This window comes from Dipteris shenzhenensis, chromosome 6 (genome assembly GCF_047967505.1).
Source record: "Dipteris shenzhenensis isolate YYH24624 ecotype China chromosome 6, Dip_SZ_1.0, whole genome shotgun sequence".
NCBI classification, from domain to species: domain Eukaryota; kingdom Viridiplantae; phylum Streptophyta; class Polypodiopsida; order Gleicheniales; family Dipteridaceae; genus Dipteris; species Dipteris shenzhenensis.
The window spans coordinates 6,570,648-6,590,855 of record NC_141601.1 but is presented as its reverse complement, the minus strand read 5'-3'; the positions used below and the strand labels follow the sequence as shown (position 1 = coordinate 6,590,855).

At 43.4% G+C, this 20,208-nt stretch overlaps 1 protein-coding gene across 1 annotated transcript in view; it reads right to left on the bottom strand.

The window, feature by feature from the left end:
- Positions 1-4,012: 4,012 nt before the first annotated feature.
- The window catches only part of LOC147900701 (uncharacterized), a 112,951-nt gene continuing 96,755 nt past the window's right edge, over positions 4,013-20,208 (bottom strand). The window contains exons 13-15 of the mRNA XM_087376335.1: positions 19,517-19,588; positions 4,452-4,675; positions 4,013-4,146 (exon numbers count right to left, since the gene is read on the bottom strand). Coding sequence (XP_087232461.1) covers positions 4,490-4,675; positions 19,517-19,588 — 258 coding nt within the window. The 3' untranslated portion in view covers positions 4,013-4,146; positions 4,452-4,489. The remainder of the gene's footprint in view (positions 4,147-4,451; positions 4,676-19,516; positions 19,589-20,208) is intronic.

Sequence of the window (20,208 nt, the reverse complement as noted above, 5' to 3'; positions counted from 1 at the left end):
ATGGAAATGCTCTCCCACTTACTTAGTGGTATTTCCAAGGGCTGTAAAAGTCCGGGTGGCTTCACCCGTTCGGCCTTACTTACCTGACACGAGAAACACCGTGTCACATATTCATGAATATGCTTTTTCATCTTTGACCAAAAGAAATCTCGCTTCACGAGATCATATGTCTTCTCGACTCCTGGATGTCCTGCACATGGGCTATCATGGCACTGTCGAATGACTCTCTGCCTGAGATCATTCTGACTAGGTACTACAACCTTGCCATTTCTTTCTAGCATACCATCCCTTATGGTATATCTTGCATAAGTTTGGCCTTTTCTGGATGCCAGGTCATCCTTTTCACTTTCCCCGGGTTTTAACACATGAGCTTTAGGCCACAAGCTCTAGACAAACTCGTCCACTCTTTGAGTTTCTCTTATCTCGGTCATTAGAGCACTCTCTAATACCGTGAAACTCAGGTTATGCATAATGCGAGACAACGCATCAGCAACCTTATTGTCTTTTCCTCTTCGGTACCGAATCGTCAAATTAAACTCCTGCATGAGCTCTGCCCACCTAGCTTGGCGGCCCCTCAAGTCAGGCTATTTACAAAATAGTTTCAGAGTATCATGATCTACATCCACATAAAACTCTGAACCATATAGATAATGTCTCCATGTTTTCAAAGCATGGATAACAGCATACAACTCCAATTCATGAGTTGGCCAATTCCTTTGAGAGGGAGAAAGCTTCTTGCTTTCAAAGGCTACTGGCCTTCCCTCTTGAAGGAGAACTGCTCCTACCGCAATGCCACTTGCATCGGTTCCTAGGAACAACGGTTTCTGAGGATCAACTATTTTTAACACCGGTCCGGTGACCACAGCTTGTTTTATGGTGTTAAAACTTTCTTGTTGATTCTGTCCCCAAATAAAAGGTGCTTTATCTGAGGTCAGATCAGTCAATGGCGATACTATTCCGGAATATCCTTTGATATGCCTTCTATAAAACTGGACAAATCCCAAGAATGATCGCAACAACAACGCGGTCAGACTCTGAGGGATTGGCCAAGTTAGTATCGCAGCCACTTTCTTCGGATCCATTTCTACCCCTGTGGAGTAATTATGAACCCTAAATATTCAAGCCTAACCATACACAGTATAGTTTTCTTTTTATTCACATAAAGACTGGCTTTCCTCAAAGTACTGAACACTATTCTTAAGTGTTCATGATGCTCAGTAACACTTTTACTGAATATCAAGATATCGTCAATAAAATGTACTACGAACTTTCCGATATACGGACGTAGTAAATCGTTCATAAGCATGACGAAGGTCGCTGGAGCATTGGTAAGTCCAAAGGGCATTACCAAAAACTCATAATGACCAAACCTGCTTCTGAAAGCAGTTTTATGCACATCCTCGGCTCTATGATGGTAGCCACACTTAAGATCTATTCATGCTGAAAATCATGGCTCCATGTAATGCATTTAGCAAATCATCAATCCGAGCCATCGGATACCTGTGCTTAACAGTGATATTATTCAATGCTTTGTAATCTATACAGAGGCGAAACGTATCATCCTTTTTCTTCTTTAATATCACTGGCGAAGCAAAAGGTGAGAAACTTGGTTGAATCTGCCCCAACTTGAGGTATTCTTCCAGTTGTCTACGCACCTCCGCCTCCTCAGCAAAACTCATTCTATAGGGAGGTCTATTTACAGGTTCTGCCCCCAGGATCAGTTCAATCTTATGTTGAACTTTCCGCTCTGGAGGTAACCCATAAGGTAGTTCATCCCTAAAACATTCAGAGAACTCCTCTGTTATAAGATTAGCCAGCTTGGCCATCTCACCACTTTTCGTAACATCAGTGCTAGCCGAAGAATCACCAACCGGCTCTACCGATGCTGTGCAAAGGAATAAAAACTCTACTTGAGCCTTTCTGATTTCCATCACGGAAACCAACGGTCCCTGAGGTATATCTTTTTCACCTCGCAAGACATAAAGCACATCATTCATCTTGAACTGATATACGTGCTTTTTCCAATCAATGGCTGGATTCTTCCGAGAATGCCACGCCATACCCAGGGCTATATCTGCATGAGCAAGCTTGGTCATTTCTCGGGCAGACCCCCGACAGCCTCCGAGGTCAGTTCGCAGACCCCTAGACCCAGCCCTCAGAGCCAATCCTTTTCCCGAAGTTACGGATCCGTTTTGCCGACTTCCCTTACCTACATTGTTCTATCGACCAGAGGCTGTTCACCTTGGAGACCTGATGCGGTTATGAGTACGACCGGGCGTGATCGGCAATCGCTCCTCCAGATTTTCACGGGCCGCCGGGGGCGCACCGAACACCGCGAGACGTGCGGTGCTTTACCAGCCGCTGGACCCTATCTCCGGGTGATCCGATTTCAGGGTGGGCGGGCTGTTAAAAAGAAAAGAGAACTCTTCCCGGGGCCCCCGCCGGCGTCTCCGGATTCGGTCACGTTACCGTCCACCGCCACGTCTCGGTTCGGGAATATTGACCCGATTCCCTTTCGATGCGCGGCGCGCAGTGCGCCCTTGACACAGGACTGCCCCATCTCTTAGGATCGACTAACCCATGTCCAATTGCTGTTCACATGGAACCTTTCTCCTGCTTGAATTCGACGGGGTCGTTGGAGCAGGTTCGACAACCTCGTTTACCCGTCACCTGCGACTGTTTTTTTCACGCTAACAGCCCGTCGCATGTTAGTCACGTCACCTCCTTGGACTGCTTATCCCCCTCGACCAGTCGCGATTTCTTCGCCGCCTGCTGTCCGTCCACCTAGCCCCTTCACGCACGCCTTCGTAGGCCACGGTGGCCATTTTCCCATTCAGCACGTCAGCTTTCCGTCGATCTCTTCGTAGCCTCACCTAGCTCGTCGCTCTTCCCATCATCTCTTCCTTGCCTTCAGCTCTGATACCAACTATCACATACTCTATCTCTAGTTTACGAAGCTCTATTCCAACTGGATACAAATCACGGGCGATGGCATTCGATGTTTCCACCCAGCCTAACTCTCGCAGATAGCAGATCGTCAAATCCATTCGTTATTTCTTTTCATGCTTGTCCATGAGACCCTCATTTCCCTAGATAGTTCTCCTTGCCAAATGTCATCATTTTAGCCTCTCCACTTGGTGCACCTTTTTACCCCTCTCTTGGGGCACATTAAAACCCACTTGCCCCTTGGCATTATTACACATTTAGGTGCACCTAGGCCTTAGCACTCAGAACTACCTAGTCAATGCCATTCCACCCTCACCTAGGACCTTGGCAGTTACTTCTCTTGACCATTTCAATTACGCACATTAACATTACAAAAGTTGGTCATCTAAGAGAAAATGCCCACCGATCTATCCGAGGTCATGCTATCTCGGCTAGAGCATAACAAACTGAGTGTTACATGTTGGCCTGTTTATCTCACCCACACAAAATATAATGACAAGGGAACTTGGAAAGCGTCAAAACATGCCATGTATACAGTGTATGTGCCAAATGTTTATAAAAGAAACAGGATGCTCAAACATCATACAAGAGATGTCATATTCATATAGGCATCCACACAGACTTTGAATATCAGGAGCTAAACAATGGAACCACCATGTCCAAATCAAACTATCCCATGACTACCACCTTTCAATTGCTACTCCTAAGCAGTAAAATAACTGCTTAGGAGTGATTCTTAAAAATAGTTGATAAGTATTATAGCAAAGTAATGATCATAAGAAACTTCTAAGATAAAATTTGGAGTGTAAATGAATTGCCAACAAGGAAAAATGGTGAATTGACTGTAAAATGGACCGGTCATGAAAAATCCATAAATGATCTGAAAATCCATGGCATCATAGATATGAGCTAAATTGTGAATATCACATGGGTAAGGAAAACTAGAATGAGGAACTTTGAGACTTGGCCCAAATATACAGGATATCTGCTGCAAGAAAACCATATAGCAATAGCTGATAAAAAAGAGGTAGTTATATAGAGAGTATAAGAGAGAGACAAGACACATGAAAAGGGTGGGCTAGTGTCAACACGTTTTGAATGGTTATCACTTGCTCCATGTTGATCATGGTCTGTGTACAAATCGAAAATTAGCTGTCGATTCGCAAAACTGGTTATCACTTGCTCCATGTTGATCATGGTCTGTGCACAAATCGAAAATTAGCTGTCAATTCACAAAACTGGCTGCCTACATTAGCTCACTGAAGGGCAAGATCACAGGTTTAGAATGATGGCACATACATGAACTGAATCTTTCATGCTAACTTTACAAAGTGGAAACCTCAGTGATCACATGTAAAGTGTCTTGTATCCAAAAGAAGAGATTAGGTCTGCTAAAACAGTACCTTCATGATAGGAGTGTTTACATCTCTACAAGATGTAAACACTCCTATCAAGAAGGTACTGTATTAGCAGACCTTTTGTAAACATGAAAAGAGCATACTGACCTTCATTGCAATTGCATATTGATCAATGTGAACACTCGTTAGCTTTTATTTATTAGTATTGATCGAAGGTAATCTTTCTTCTCCTCATACGTAGTGTACAAAGGCTTGGTCACACAAGCCTTTGCAAAAACTGATTTCAGGTATTCTAGTAAATAGGCCTTATCAGACACTTTGATGGGTGACGTGGATTCTTTATGACAAAAATACGATGACCCTAAGAGAAACTGCAAAAAAATAAGAAATCAGCATAATCCAACAAGACATTGCCTCTAAGTAGTATTTTACATCATTTCCACATTTTCATTCAATTTTAAGTGCCAAAAATCAAAGAATGATGCACTTTTCCTACTATCATTCATTTTGTTTAAAAATGCACTGGTTGAAAGAGTCAAATGGAAGAGACAATTGACAGAGAATTTTTGCTCCATAGCCAAAATGATTACCATTCATTGTGTTAATTTCTTTAGCTGCATGCTATGGGTGGGTGGTTCACTAGATGGATGTTAAGACTGCCTTTTTTAATGGGAGCCTCAACAAGGTGGTCTATGTGCAGCAAGCCAAGAATTTGAGACCAATGGACAACAGAACAAGGTGTGCAGGCTTAAGAAAGCACTTTATGGGCTCAAACTGTTTCTCATTGGGTTCAGCTTGCATTTCATGGTTTAGTACAGGAAGCAAGCCAGAGTCTCTCTTTCATCTAGTGAAGCAGAATATTTAGCCACTATGGAATGAGTGTATTTAGGAGTTAATGCATGATCTACATCATCACACGAAGGTGCGGTGACTCTCACTTACTATGACAGCCATTGCAAACAATTTGTCTTCATGCTCGTATGAAGCACATTGAAAGTCATCACTAGATTCGGGGTTGTACTGAGGATTGCTTCATTGACCTAATCTACTGTCCATATGAGGACAATGTGGCGTACATATTCACCAAAGGCTTTTCCAACAATACATTATACACCTTCAAGAAGGCTTGGGAATGAGAGATCTACAAACAACGTCAAGGGGGGCTGCAAAATGACTTGTTTTATATTTGTGTTCATAGGTTGCGATATCTTATGGATGAATTTGTGCAACCATGGTACGTTAGGTACACTAGGTACTACTAAGATGTTTCTAGAGTACTCACCCATACTATTGAGGGGAGAATTATAGGAACATATGCAATGGTATGGTTACCTAGGCTAGTCCTAGTTTAATTAGTACTTTTAGTAGTGGTAGCTATTCAGTGGAGCTTTCCAATTGAGTCAAGCTAGCTTGTGAAATACAATCTCGTGTCTTGCTTTCCACTTTGTGACTCTTCAACAACACTTCCAAGGCTGAAGCCTCGATGTAAAGCCCATGGCTCTGAGTTTTAAAAGCTCGTTGGCCTTCATTTCCACTTCATTTCCACTACAGTGTCCAAAAAATGCAGGTTCGCCCTTAAGTCACAAGGGTTGACCCTAGTCTTGTGAGATCCATCTAAAGAAGAGGCTCTATTGACTTGCTTTATTTTTGTGGAACCAAAAATCTAAGAGGGATCCACATACAACATCATAATGGTTCCAATGCTTTAAAAAATAGCATCAAGATTGTTAGAAAGTGACTGAGACATTCTAACTGATCTCTCTCTCTCTCAAAATCAAGCTATGATCTGTAAGAAAACAAACTTCCAATGTAACACATGAAATATAGTGGAAATGAGGTGTAAACGACGCTTATGAAGACTGAAAGCTTGTATTATCGAAGACTTAAGGACCTAGAACGACTAAGGACTGTGACGCACCTCTATGGAGGATTTTTGTAACTTAGAACGATTGACTTCAATTGAGAACTAACTATAGACTCTACATCATGCTACCAGCCAGCCAAGGAAGTCTGGCATCCCTTGATTGACTCTCATGCGTGTTTGGACAAAGTCTAGAGAAAGAGTAAATGTACAGCCATGACTAGATATAGACAATTCTTCACTGCCACAAGCCCTAAAATCATGAAAACTTGAATCGTTCAATTGGCCATGCCCAATCCTCCAACGCATGCAAAGAACCCAGAAAACCACGTAGTCAGACAATTACTTCACGTGATCCATGCTACCTATGCAACGTCCACAAGCTTAGTGGAAAGATCCACCTCCCAAATGAGGATTTCTGAACATTCCCCCAAAGTCCAAGCGGGGGAATACAACAAATTTAAAAAACAGATCTGAACCAAAATCAAACTACCAACCATCGACAGGAAATTAAGCCAACCAAACATCTTGAATAGATCAAGGATCCCTGACAAGGAATATAAATTGCTCCCACATGCCCAACTCTAAGGAAGTCATGGCGACAAAGGAAGCCCCCCCGAGCTTATCCTCTACCAACTCAAGATTATTGTAGTTACCTTCAACAATCGTAAGAATCCATATCTAGTAGATTCTCTATAAACTTATTGGTGGCATGCAGGTACATATATATTGAGGATCCCTACTAAGGTATCCTCCATCCTTAGACCCATCCACATTGGTCGTCCTACCATAAGCTCACCCTAAGTTCTAACCACACACTTATAGCGCGAGGGATTACCCCATTGACCCACTCTGTCCCACTTCCAAGGACCAGATATTTGAGCGCGTTCCTGAAAGAAAGGCATCTTTGTTTGCAGATATCCAAGGCTGAAAACATGTGCTCTTGAAGCACATTGACAGCTAGACAAGCGCTTTTTGCGGCTCCTGTCGTAAATTCAGGTGTTGTGCTGCTCACATACCCGATCATGGAAACCATGCATGTTCCAACTCACTAGTGTCCCACTCATGGAGCAGATGTGAAACATCCAAGACTGATTTCTTCTAGCTTTACGTTGAATCACGGGCACAGGCACTTAGTTTATCCTCCCAGCCAACCTCGGTGGTAACAAGCTTCTCTGCTGAATCTGGAAGAATACATTTCGTGAAAGCTTTCTGCTTGCTTAATTCCAACGAGCCCCAAAACTCCCTAGATGGATCTAGTATGCCACATGTCATGAATTTAGGGTCCTTCCTTAATGCATTATTTACCCCTCTCTTGGGATATCTTTGAAACATTTGCCCCTAGGCACATTTCATGCATTTAGGTCCCTTAGCCTTAGATCCACCTAGTCTAGTGCCATGTCACCCACACCTAGGACCTTGACCTTTATTCCTTTTTGATCATTTACATGAAGTCCAAACAAATATAATACAAACATTGATCCTTTAAAGGAAAATGTCGACTAACCCTTCTGAGGTCATGTTACCTCGACTTGAGCGTAACATTCCTTCCCTCTTTAGACATCAGCGTCCTCGATGATAAAGTCTGGGAACACTCTCCGTAACTGGTATACGGATTCCCAGGTAGCTTCTGATAGAGGTAGACCATGCCATGCAACCAACACCGTGGGTATCTTCCGATTGCGCACTTGCATTGTTCCTCGGTCCAGGATTCCTGTTGGTTTGCGTCTTGCATTATCCTCTATCTCCTGAAACAAAACAACACCCTCGATTAGTAAGTCACCTGTATGCAAAAATTTCTTTAAACGAGAAACATGAAACACTGGGTGCACCTTATAACCCTGTGGCAATTCTAATTTATAGGCTACCTTGCCTATTCTTTTTAGAATTAACCATGGCCCACAATATCGAGGTGATAACTTAGCACACTCTCCTGCAGTCAAAGACTTAGAGTGCAAAGGAACTCTAAGAAAAACTTTTTCTCCTTCCTTAAATTCTCTAGCGGATCGGTTTTCATCCGCATACGCCTTAGCTCTATCCATAGCTTGGCGGATGTTAGCTCTTGCAAGTGCTAACATCTCTCGCATCTGAACCACAAAGTTCACGGCACTAGGCACTTAAGGTACTCCAACTATAGTTGGATTCGTTAGCCTATAACCATAGTTCAGCTCAAACGGACTGAACCCTGTAGAGAAATGTTTTCTATCATTGTAGGCAAACTCTAACAATGGCAACCACTTGTCCCATGTATGTTGCCTCAATGACACATATGCTCTAAGCATATCCTCTAAAATTTGGTTGATTCTTTCTGTCTAACCATCCGTTTCTGGATGATCCCCACTACTCATTCCCAACTCAGTCCTTAGTATCTCAAACATCGCAATCCAAAAATGACCGGTAAATTTGACATCTCTGTCTGACACTATGGATTTGGGTAATCCATGCAAACGAAATATATGTCTAATAAACAAATCCGCCACTTGCGGGGCACTAACAAACTCTCTAGTTGGAATGAAGTGAGCCATCTTGGTAAGACGATCAACCACCACAAGGATAGAATCATATCCACGTTGTGTCGTAGGCAGACCTACAATAAAGTCCATGGAAATGCTCTCCCACTTACCTAATGGTATCTCCAAGGGCTGTAAAAGTCCGGGTGGTTTCACCCGTTCTGCCTTACTTACTTGACATGAAAAACAGCGTGTCACATATTCATGAATATGCTTTTTCATCTTTGGCCAAAAGAAATCTCGCTTCACGAGATCATATGTCTTCTCGACTCCTGGATGTCCCGCACATGGGCTATCATGGCATTGTCGAATGACTCTCTGCCTGAGATCATTCTGATTAGGTACTACTACCTTGCCATTTCTTTTCAGCATACCATTCCTTATGGCATATCATGCATAAGTTTGGCCTTTTCTGGATACCAGGTCATCCTTTTCTCCAGGTTTTAATACATGAGCCTTAGGCCAAAGCCTCTGGACAAACTCGTCCATCTTTTGAGTTTCTTTAATCTCGGTCATTAGAGCACTCTCTAATACCGTGAAACTCATGTTATGCATAATGCGTGACAATGCATCAGCCACTTTATTATCCTTCCCTCTTCGGTACCGAATCGTCAAATTAAACTCCTGCATGAGTTTTGCCCACCTAGCTTGGCGGCCTCTCAAGTCAGGTTGTTTAAAAAAATGTTTCAGAGTATCATGATCAACATCCACATAAAACTCTGATCCATACAAATAATGTCTCCATGTTTTCAGAGCATGGACAACAGGCTACTGGCCTTCCCTCTTGGAGGAGAACTGCTCCTACCACAAAGCCACTTGCATCGGTTTCAAGAAAAAATGGTTTCTGGGGATCAACTATTTTTAACACCGGTCTTGTGACCACAGCTTGTTTTATGGTTTTAAAACTTTCGTGTTGATTCTGTCTCCATATAAAAGGTACTTTATCTGAGGTCAGATCAGTCAATGGCGATACTATTTCGGAATATCCTTTGATATGCCTTTGATAAAATTGGACAAATCCCAAGAATGATCGCAAAAAGCGGTCAGACTCTGAGGGATTGGCCAAGTCAGTATCGCAGCCACTTTCTTTGGATCCATTTCTACCCCCTCAGGAGTAATTACGAATCCTAAATATTCAAGTCTTACCATACACAGTATAGTTTTCTTTTTATTTACATAAAGACTGGCTTTCCTCAAAGTACTGAATACTATTCTTAAGTGTTCGTGATGCTCAGTAATACTTTTACTGAATACCAGAATATCGTCAATAAAGTGTACTACAAACTTTCCGATATACGGACGTAGTGAATCGTTCATAAGCATGACAAATGTAGCTGGAGCATTGGTAAGTCCAAAGGGCATTAACCAAAACTCATAATGTCCAAACCTGCTTCTAAAAGCGGTTTTATGCACATCCTCGGCTCTAATACGAATTTGATGGTAGCCACACTTAAGATCTATCTTACTGAAAATTACGGTCCCATGTAATGCATCTAGCAAATCATCAATCCGACCCATCGGATACCTGTGCTTAATAGTGATATTATTCAATGCTCTGTAATCTATACAGAGGCGAAAAGTATCATCTTTCTTCTTCTTTAATATCACTGGCGAAGCAAAAGGTGAGAAACTTGGTTGAATCTGCCCCAACTTGAGGTATTCTTCCAGTTGTCTTCGTACCTCTGCCTCTTCAGTAAAATTTAACCTATACGGAGGTCTATTTACAGGTTCTGCCCCCGGGATTAGTTCAATCTTATGCTGAACATTCCGCTCTGGAGGTAACCCATAAGGTAGCTCATCCCTAAAACAATCAGAGAACTCCTCTGCTATTTGATCAGCCAGCTTGGCCATCTCTCCATTTTGAGCAACATCAGTGCTAGCCGAAGAATCATCAATTGACTCTACCGATGCTGTACAAAGAAACAAAAACTCTTCTTGAGCTTTTCGAATTTCCATCACGGAAACCAACGGTCCTTGAGGTATATCCTTTTCACCTCGTAAGACATACAGCACATCATTCATCTTGAATTGATAAATGTGCTTTTTCCAATCTATGGCTGGATTCTTCCTAGAATGCCAAGCCTTACCCAGGGCTATGTCTGCATGAGCAAGCTTAGTCATTTCAAAATCAAGCTTCTCAGCATAGTCCTGAATTCGAAGCTCCAATTGGGTAACCCTTTGGTCCCATACTTCAGTTGAACTTCCGTTTGCCATTCTGACTGTATATGCATAGTCAGATGGACTAGTCTTTAGTTTCAGCCTCTTTATGAGCTTGGAGTTAATTACATTGTGCGTTGACGCTGAGTCAAACAACACAATGACATCATGATTAGCTACTTGCCCTTTCATCTTAATTAACTCCGTATCATTAAAGGCTGTATGTCCCGTTGCTGCGGGCTTTGACAGGATATTATCAAGTGCACCAGTTACTAACTTAGCAACAGACACACATAACAAAAAAGGTACTGACCTTTGAGAAGATCCCGCTAGCTGAATCTGCATCTGTTCTGCTCTGGGACTTCCCTCTATTTCCACGTCGCATTTTGAGACCATCATCTCAGCCATCCGACGATCTTTGTTTTGTGGATAATCTTTCCACTGATGAGGCTGAAGGCAACCAAAACACAAGCCTTCTCTCCTCGCTTTTTCCCTTTGCTCTGGGTTCAAAGAGGACTTCGACCAAGCCCGGGCTGCCATTGGTGTTACTTTTCTTTTCATTCCAATGGTGGTACTTGATTTAGGAGTCTCAACTGGTTTCGCCTGCTTGGCTGTGAGGCACTCCCTTTGCTAATCCACTTCTTCTTAAACCCAGTTTTCTTCGGATACCCATACTGAGTCCCACAAACCCACTTGATCTGTTCCCTTTTGCATCCTCATAGTTCAGGGCTATGGCAATTGCTTCATCTAGCGTGTTCGCATACTTAGCTCGAACTTTCATCTTTATCCGATCATTCAATCCAAAGATAAAATCTTTTACTTGGATTGACTGAGGTAGGGGTTCATCAACCTTCTCGATAACGTTGAAGGACCTCCATGTAACGCAAATATCAGGAGCCAAAGTTCGCGGCCCTAAGCTAGCTGTAAACCAGCGTGTGTCCAGAAACCAGAAACTGCTTCGACAGAAGTCGCTTCACGTCTCCCTTCCAAGATACCAAGGAGCCCTGAAGGTACCATTATGATCTTGCGACGGATATCCTCCAATTTCGTTGACGTCGTGGACATATAATACCAAAATACCATCAGTGCGTCGTCAAATGTGGACACCACACAACCCTTTTATTAACAAATTGCCGCGATATTCTGCATACTCATAAATACTGTGGACAGTTGTGGTCTGAAGCTGTTCGTTAAGTTGACAGACCACAGCAATCACCAAACCTGCGACAACTAATTCCGTGACCACCCAGTAGCCTCGTCGTGCGCTATTCATCCACGCTACCCAGACTTACGAACCGCCAAATTACCATCTATGTAGAGTTTGGGCTCCGTACTGTCCGTCGTCAAATGCCCAGCCAGTCCCAGACCGCTCGCAATATATTCTGCGCTTTGATACTAAATGAAACATCCAAGACTGATTTCTTCTAGCTTTACGTTGAATCACGGGCACAGGCACATAGTTTATCCTCCCAGCCAACCTCGGTGGTAACAAGCTTCTCTGCTGAATCCGGAAGAATACATTTCGTGAAAGCTTTCTGCTTGCTTAATTCCAACGAGCCCCAAAACTCCCTAGATGGATCTAGTATGCCACATGTCATGAATTTAGGGTCCTTTCTTAATGCATTATTTACCCCTGTCTTGGGATATCTTTGAAACATTTGCCCCTAGGCACATTTCATGCATTTAGGTCCCTTGGCCTTAGATCCACCTAGTCTAGTGCCATGTCACCCACACCAAGGACCTTGACCTTTATTCCTTTTTGATCATTTACATGAAGTCCAAACAAATATAATACAAACATTGATCCTTTGAAGGAAAATGTCGACTGACCCTTCCGAGGTCATGTTACCTCAACTTGAGCATAACAAGATGGGTGATTGGAAACTTGCATGGCTACTTCTGAGCAAGTGGACATTGCTGGAGGCTTAGAGGGGAAGTAATCTAGATTTCTTCGATCTGGTGCAAGAGGTATCACTTGATGTACACCCACCTTGAGGGCCCAAGGCAGCAATAAAGAGGTCGAGACTCCTACCCTGACTGCACATTGGTTTAGAGGCCAATGTGTCACTGGCTGAGCTCTTCACTTCTCTCTAATTGAATCATTGCCCATTGCATACCCGCAAGAACGCCTATCTCAAACGAAAGAAACTTGAAACAGTGGCACTATGACCTTGTGGTAGCCGTAGTCCTGACCCGCGTCTAACCAAACCACTCCTCCAACATCTCCATCAACTAGAACTTCAACATAAGGTTGAAGAGAATTGGGGTCATTGCTCCTCTCCTATGGCCATGAAGTTGAAGCACCAAAATGGACTTGGTGGAGCTACCCATTGCTTCAATGGTGTCCCCGTTCAGAAGTAGAATCAAGATCTCTAGGGAGAATGGGTACTCCTCTAATACCTCTGTGTAGTTCTAGGGCCTTAGGCACCAGAATCCTTGTGGAAGTGGACGGCCTAGGCGATGTCCCCTCCGAGCCACGAGCTGAGCTACTGGCACGAACTCCCAATCAGATCCAAACCAGCCTGGTGTCCCATACCACCAGGTGGCGCCGTGAAGCCCTGGATCGGTCACTGGGCCTTGGGCTACGCTAAGATGCAAGCGCGCGTCTGCGACACAATCCAGGATCAGACCTAGCACCTGGGAACGAGACTTGCTCCCAACTGCACACTGAGAACTGAACCCCCTGGGCCTCTTTTATAGACTCGGGCCCCGGCGCCAAAAATAGCGAAGACCTATAAATAGTTCGTACCCTTGCCACTCAACACGAGAATCAAGCCTGCCTAGCTCTAAGCCTCCCCAGGCTAACCTAGTTCTGTGTACCTAGTACACGTCAGATACCAATCCGTGCACATGACATACTCCCCCTCCTCTAAGAACTCACTCCTGAGTTCGCTAAGAAATCTGGAAATGTTCTTTGGAGGTTTTGTAATGTCTCCCATGTTGCATCCTCCTCAACACGATCCTTCCACTTAATCTTGTATTCCGTGATAGTACGATTTCGAATCTGTCTTTCACGAAATTCAAGAATAGATTCAGGTTCGTGAGGAATAAAAGTCAAATCTGTAACTTCTATAATCTCATGAGGAGAAACAAGTTGATCATCTGCACCCAATACTTCTTTCAGTCTACTGACATGAAAGACTAGATGTACTTTAACATCAGGAGGCAATTCTAGTCGATATGCAACTGGTCCAATTCTTTTAATGACCTTGAATGGGCCACAGTATCTAGGGGATAATTTCGGAACCAAACCAGTACTTAGGCTCTTGGATTCCTTAGGAATTCTCAAATATACCATCGTTCCTTCAGAGAACTCTCTGGGTGAACGATGTCTATTAGCATAAAATCTGTCCCGATCTTGGGCACTTCTAATAGACTCCTTGGCAAACTGCAACATTTCCTGCATGTCTTGCAAGAAGTTCTTAGCAGCATCATTTTGAATCCCTTTTAATCCAACCATAACTGGTGACTTAGGTTGAAACCCGTACATAAGCATAAAAGGACTATAACCTGTACTAGAATGCTTTGCACTGTTGTAAGCAAATTCAATCATGGGTAGATAATCTTCCCATGAAGACTGTCTCTTAGATACATATGCGCGAAGCATGTCTTCAACCAACTGGTTGACCTTTTCTGTACTGCCATCAGATTGTGCATGATCCGAGGAACTCATACTTAGAGTAGTTTCTAACTTCTCAAATACAAGTGTCCAAAAGTTACTTGTAAACTTTGAGTCCCTGTCACTGACTATGTCAGATGGCAAACCATACAGCTTGAACAAGTGGTCCACAAACTCGTGAGCCAACTGAACAGCTGAAATAGTTGTTCTTGTAGGTAAGAATCTAGCCATTTTTGTCAAACGGTCGACTATGACCCAAATAGAGTCATGACCCTTGCGCGTTCGAGGTAAACCAGTAATAAAATCCATGGAAATACTTTCCCATTTATTACCTGGAATCTGTAATGGCTGTAATAAGCCCGCGCTTCTAAGGCGTTCAGCCTTAGTAACGTGACAAACCCGGCAACCTACTACATAGTTCTCTATAAATGCACGCATCTTCCAATAAAAGGTATGCTTCACAAGAGACAGAGTCCTATGTATACCCGGATGTCCAGCACTAGGGGCATCATGACACTCCCAGAGAATCTTGGATTTAAGGTCCAGAACATCAGGTACACAAATCTTTTCATTCCGGAACAGCAAGCCGTTCCTAATCATCCACTGACCTCCCGCCGCCTGTATCCTAGGTGGCACAATCCCTGAGTCCTGGTCAACCATGGAGCTCCCATCCTCCTGGACTCTCTGCCAATAAGAACTGAAATGACTATCAGTTGCGTATAGCCCTCTCAAGGATTGAAATAGGTCTGAGGATATTTTCGTAAATGACAAAGCATTTACAAACTTAACTCGACTTAAGGCATCCGCCACATTATTCAACGAACCCTTACGATAACGTATTTCAAAATCAAAATCCTGCATTAGCTCTGCCCATCTAGCTTTCCTTCCTCTCAATTCTGATCCATCACACACATACTTAATTGACTGGTGATCAGTCAATACAAGGAACTTTGAACCATACAAGTAGTGTCTCCAAACCTTGAGAGCATACACTACAGCATAAAGTTCCTTCTCAAGTGTGGGCCAACGATACTGGGTGTCGTCTAGCTTCTTACTCTCAAAAGCTACAAGTCTGCCCTCTTGGAATAGAGCTGCCCCAATCGCATAATCACTCGTATCGGCCTCTAAAACATAAGGCTGGGTAGGATCGGGTAATGCAAGAACGGGTGCTTCCTTGATAGAAAACTTCAAGGTTTCAAAAGCCTTGTTCATTGCATCATTCCAAAAGATCGGCTGGGTAGACCTGCGTCCACGACCTTTCAATATGTTGGTCAAGGGTGCCGTGAGATGTGAATAATCACGCACTGACTCCGAAGAAATATCGTAAATCCTAGGAAAGAACGAAGTTGTTTCACAGTTTGAGGGATAGGCCATTCTAAAACCTTTTGGATACGATCCAGATCAATGCTGATACCTTACGATCCAGATCAATGCTAATACCTTCAGAAGAAATCTTGTGTCCTAAGTAAATGATCTCCTTCATAAAGAAGTCACATTTACTCATCTTGGCATAAAGCTTATGCTGTCTTAGAACAACTAAGACAACCCGGAGGTGTCCTATATGATCCTCAAGCGTTTTACTATATAGCAAGATATCATCTAAGAACACTACAACAAATTTGCCCAGAAAATCCCTGAACAAATCGTTCATCATCTGCTGAAAAGTAGCAGGAGCATTGGTCAAACCAAAAGGTAATACGAGAAACTCGTAATGACCATACCTAGTCCGGAATGCGGTCCTATCTATGTGTTTAGCATAGATACGGATTTGATGATAACCCGTGCGCAAATCAATCTTAGTGAAATACTTCGCTCGGGCCAAACGGTCTATCAAATCATCAGAACGAGGTAAAGAATAGCGGTTCTTAATTGTAACTTTATTTAATCGTTTATAATCTATACACATTCTCCAGGAAGAATCTTTCTTCTTTCTTAAGAGGACACGTGCACCCCAAGGTGATTTACTTGGGCGGATATAGCCCATATTCAGGTAATCCTGAAGCTGGATAGCTAACTCATCCTCCTCTACCTGGCTCATCCTATAAGGTGGTACACTGATAGGTTGAGCCCCTGGGACTAAGTCTATGCGATGATCTACTACCCGTTCTGGAGGTAAACCTTCCGGCAGTTGAGCTGGGAATACGTCTTTAAAATTATCTAACAACATTCTCAATTCTCGGTGTTCAAACACACTTAATTCATTCTTGTTAATTACCGAAACAACAAATGAAGAAAGTGGAATCATAACACACTGATAGACATCATAATGAGAATTGTTTAATATATTCCGAAGCTGCATCGCAGATACAATAGGCCCCTGAGAAGGGGGAATTTGATCACACTGAATACAAAATTGGGTGTCCTTGTCTACAAAAGAAAGCGTATGCTCCGTCCATCCGAAGGCTGTACAAAGGCTGACGGAGGCCGTACAGTGCTGACGTAACTGTACGGCGTCCGTACAGTGCGTCAGGTACAAGGCGCAGTCGCGAATTGATGCAGCAGCAGGTACAGGGGCTGGCGAAAACAGTCCGTACAGGCTGTACGGCTGCTGCAGGGCCTTTGTAGGCTGCGCAGGCTGATGCAAGCAGGGATCGGATGCAGGGGTCTGCATGAAGCAGGGCGATGCTGTCGCAGGCAGTGTATGGACGAGGCTGGCTGGCTGGCACAGAATTCGAGGGAAAAACTCGAAGTTTGAGGCTGCTTGTGGGTAGGCTAGCACCCTGCCCCCACCTATATAGGGTGCAGGGCAGCCTTATTTGGAGGCTGGGCTTCCAAAAAAGGCCAAGCCCCTCCAGCTTTGGAGGGGTTCTTTTTCGAAAAAAGCACCCCCCTGCGCAGGCTGCACGCAGCCCTATGCGCAGGCTGTTCGCAGCCTGTTGCGCAGGCTGTTGACAGCTTGTTGCGCTGGCTGTCAAGCCTCTACCTGCCCCGCTTACTCCCGTACCTTCCAGAGCGCTGCATCCCTACCTCCCTTGCTGCCTTTTTCCTGCCATCTCTCCTACTTTTCTGCTCTATTTCTCCTCCCTCTAAACTTCTCTCAGAGGCCTTCAGAAATTTCGATTTTCTCTCTCTCCTATTCTTCTTTCTTTTCCAGATATCTCTTCACCCCTTCTATCCCAGGTAGCCAGCAAAAACGCAGCAAGGAATTTCGAAATTTAGGGCATACCTGGACGAGAAATCCGTCAAAATTCTCGCATCAGAAGTTCCTACCTCAGGAGTTGGCTCTGATACCAACTGACACGTCCCAGCACTCCTAAAACCCCTGATCTACAAAACAACCACACACAACATCAGAACTGAGCAGGCTGCTCACCACCCAACCGTGACATCTACGGGATGTGATCCCGAATCAGAAGATGTCCCCTCCGAGCCACGAGCTGATAAAACTGAAACAGGATTAAAACGGCTGAAAATAGGCTTGAAACAGCTGAAACAACTCAAAAACTGCACAAGAACAGCTGAAAGTGTTCAATACCTTTGGGAGAGTGAGGGGAGAGAGATGGAAGGTGGGGGAAGGGCATGCATACACATGCATGACAAATGGCACCTCCTTCTTGCCATTTGCCCCTTTATTAAAGTCCTAACCCCCATACCAAGGACAATGTTGGTTGTCCTTGGGTCCAACTTTTAGACCCCTCTTTTAGAGCCTTTGCCTTGTCCCTAGGAGCTAGTGGTGCGCCTAGACTTTGCCCCTAGGAACTTCTAGAAAGTGTGCACTTCCTCTAGCCAGTTCCTCACGGCCAAACCATTACAACACTTAACCATTTTTAACCCTAGGTTAAGCGTAGGTTGAGTTACGAAGATACTTTACATCACTTTTCATGTCCCCGTGACAATGTGGTTGCCTCTTGAATTAAATCCCCTTGGTAAAAACAAAACCGACAATTGCTAGCTTGAAGAGGAAGAAGGCGAACAGAAAGGGACGAATGGGGGATGGAAACGGGGAACAGGAGGGATGGATATGGGGGAAGCTAGGGAAACTATAGCCTTTAGGCAATACAAAAAAACTCCCTGACGGCCAAATGGAGGGCTCAAACAAGGAGGGGGGCAGGTTCGCCAGTGGTAAAAGGGCCAGAATGGCCCCTTGGAGGGGTTTAAACGGCCCATTCAGGCCCTGGCATGGCAAGCAAAGGCCTAGTCCTTGCTTGAGCCCAATATGAGATGAGGTTAGGTCATGGGATGGTGGGCAAGGCGGGGCTCTGAAGAGGAAAGACCTTGGTGTGTGTGAGTCGCATTTTCTTTCGCTTGTGGAGCATGCAATGCATGGCATTACATATAGCCTTATTATCCTTGGTGTATGATAGTGGCATTTTCTTGCACTTGTGGAGCATGCAATGCGTGGCATTACATAGAGCCTTATTATCCTTTCCTAAATGATAGGCGTATTTCCCTTTTTGAGATCCCCACATGATGTGTGCATGTGGGAGTCAGAGTTGAGACTTAGTTCCTTTCCCACTCTTGCACCTTATTGTTGTTTCCAATGCAATTATTTCACACTTTTGGAGATTCTCCTTGCATTATACACCTATATCCATTGTCCTTAATATTGTAGATTTTTCCAGGATGCAGCTTTTACTGCAGCCAAGACGGGCAGCAGGTTCGTGTTAGTCAAAATGCTTTCAATAATCTATCTAAGCTCCCAAGGTTTCTCCTTGTCTAGATGCAGGAATGTAACCGATCAAGGGAATGGATCTCAGACTTATTCTTTTGGACTACTGAAAAAACTCGGAAAGATGTAATAGTCAGCAATGGTCAGCATGATAATAAAGAAAATAACATTCTGAATATCAAAATTCTTGGAACATACAATGTTCGAAGAGGTGTAATCTTCAACCCCCAAAGATGAATCATAAATTTATCAGCTCAAGAACAGGGTCATATCTTGAAGGATTTATGACAGGAATAGATCATTTTCCGACAAAGTGGAAAGACATGCACACATTATTTTCAAGCTTCTAGCAACAAGAACGTTAATTACAATTTACCAATCATGGAGAGTTTTCTTGCACTTGTTAGAGATATTCTTGTGACCTTGTATTACTATCAAACGTACAGATTTTACTACCTTCTGTAGCTCTTGAACACCAAATTCCAAATTGAGAGGGACCTCCATCAACTCACGTACACTTTGTGAATTCTGATCACAATATATATTAGGATTTGGACCAAAGAGAATGATACACTTCCCAAAAAGGTAGAGCAAAACTTCAGATGAAGATTCATAAAATTAAATTTCAGATGTTCATCAAGGACAAAGGTGTTCACTGTTGATACTTCCATACAGTGCAAGGCATGAGGGATAGATAAGTACGCAAATTTGTATCTGTGCTTGCATTGAATTACAGTCACAACAAAGTTCAGACATGACAACCTTTACAACAGGGTTTTAAAAAATGATGTCAATGACAACATCAAAACCTCACATTAAGCTAACTACATAAATGTAAACAAGAGAAGCCATACATCCCTGATTGTCATACCTCCCTGATTGTCATACCTCATCCCATGTTTGACAGCTCCTGAGGAAGAATGTACTACGTTTAACAACTATAAAATACATCAGGAGGGGAGTTCCAAAGTATGCACTGCCCCATCCTTAGAGCATTCAAATACAACCAGCAAGGTGGCCTCTAAGGCTCCTTTCTACAAAACTCATGGACAAGAAATTAAAAAAACAGAGTGCTCAAAGCTTTGATGTCTCGACCTCGCAGTGGCAACCAAGCTGGCTGTGTTTTCTTCCTTCAGCAGGAATCTTCA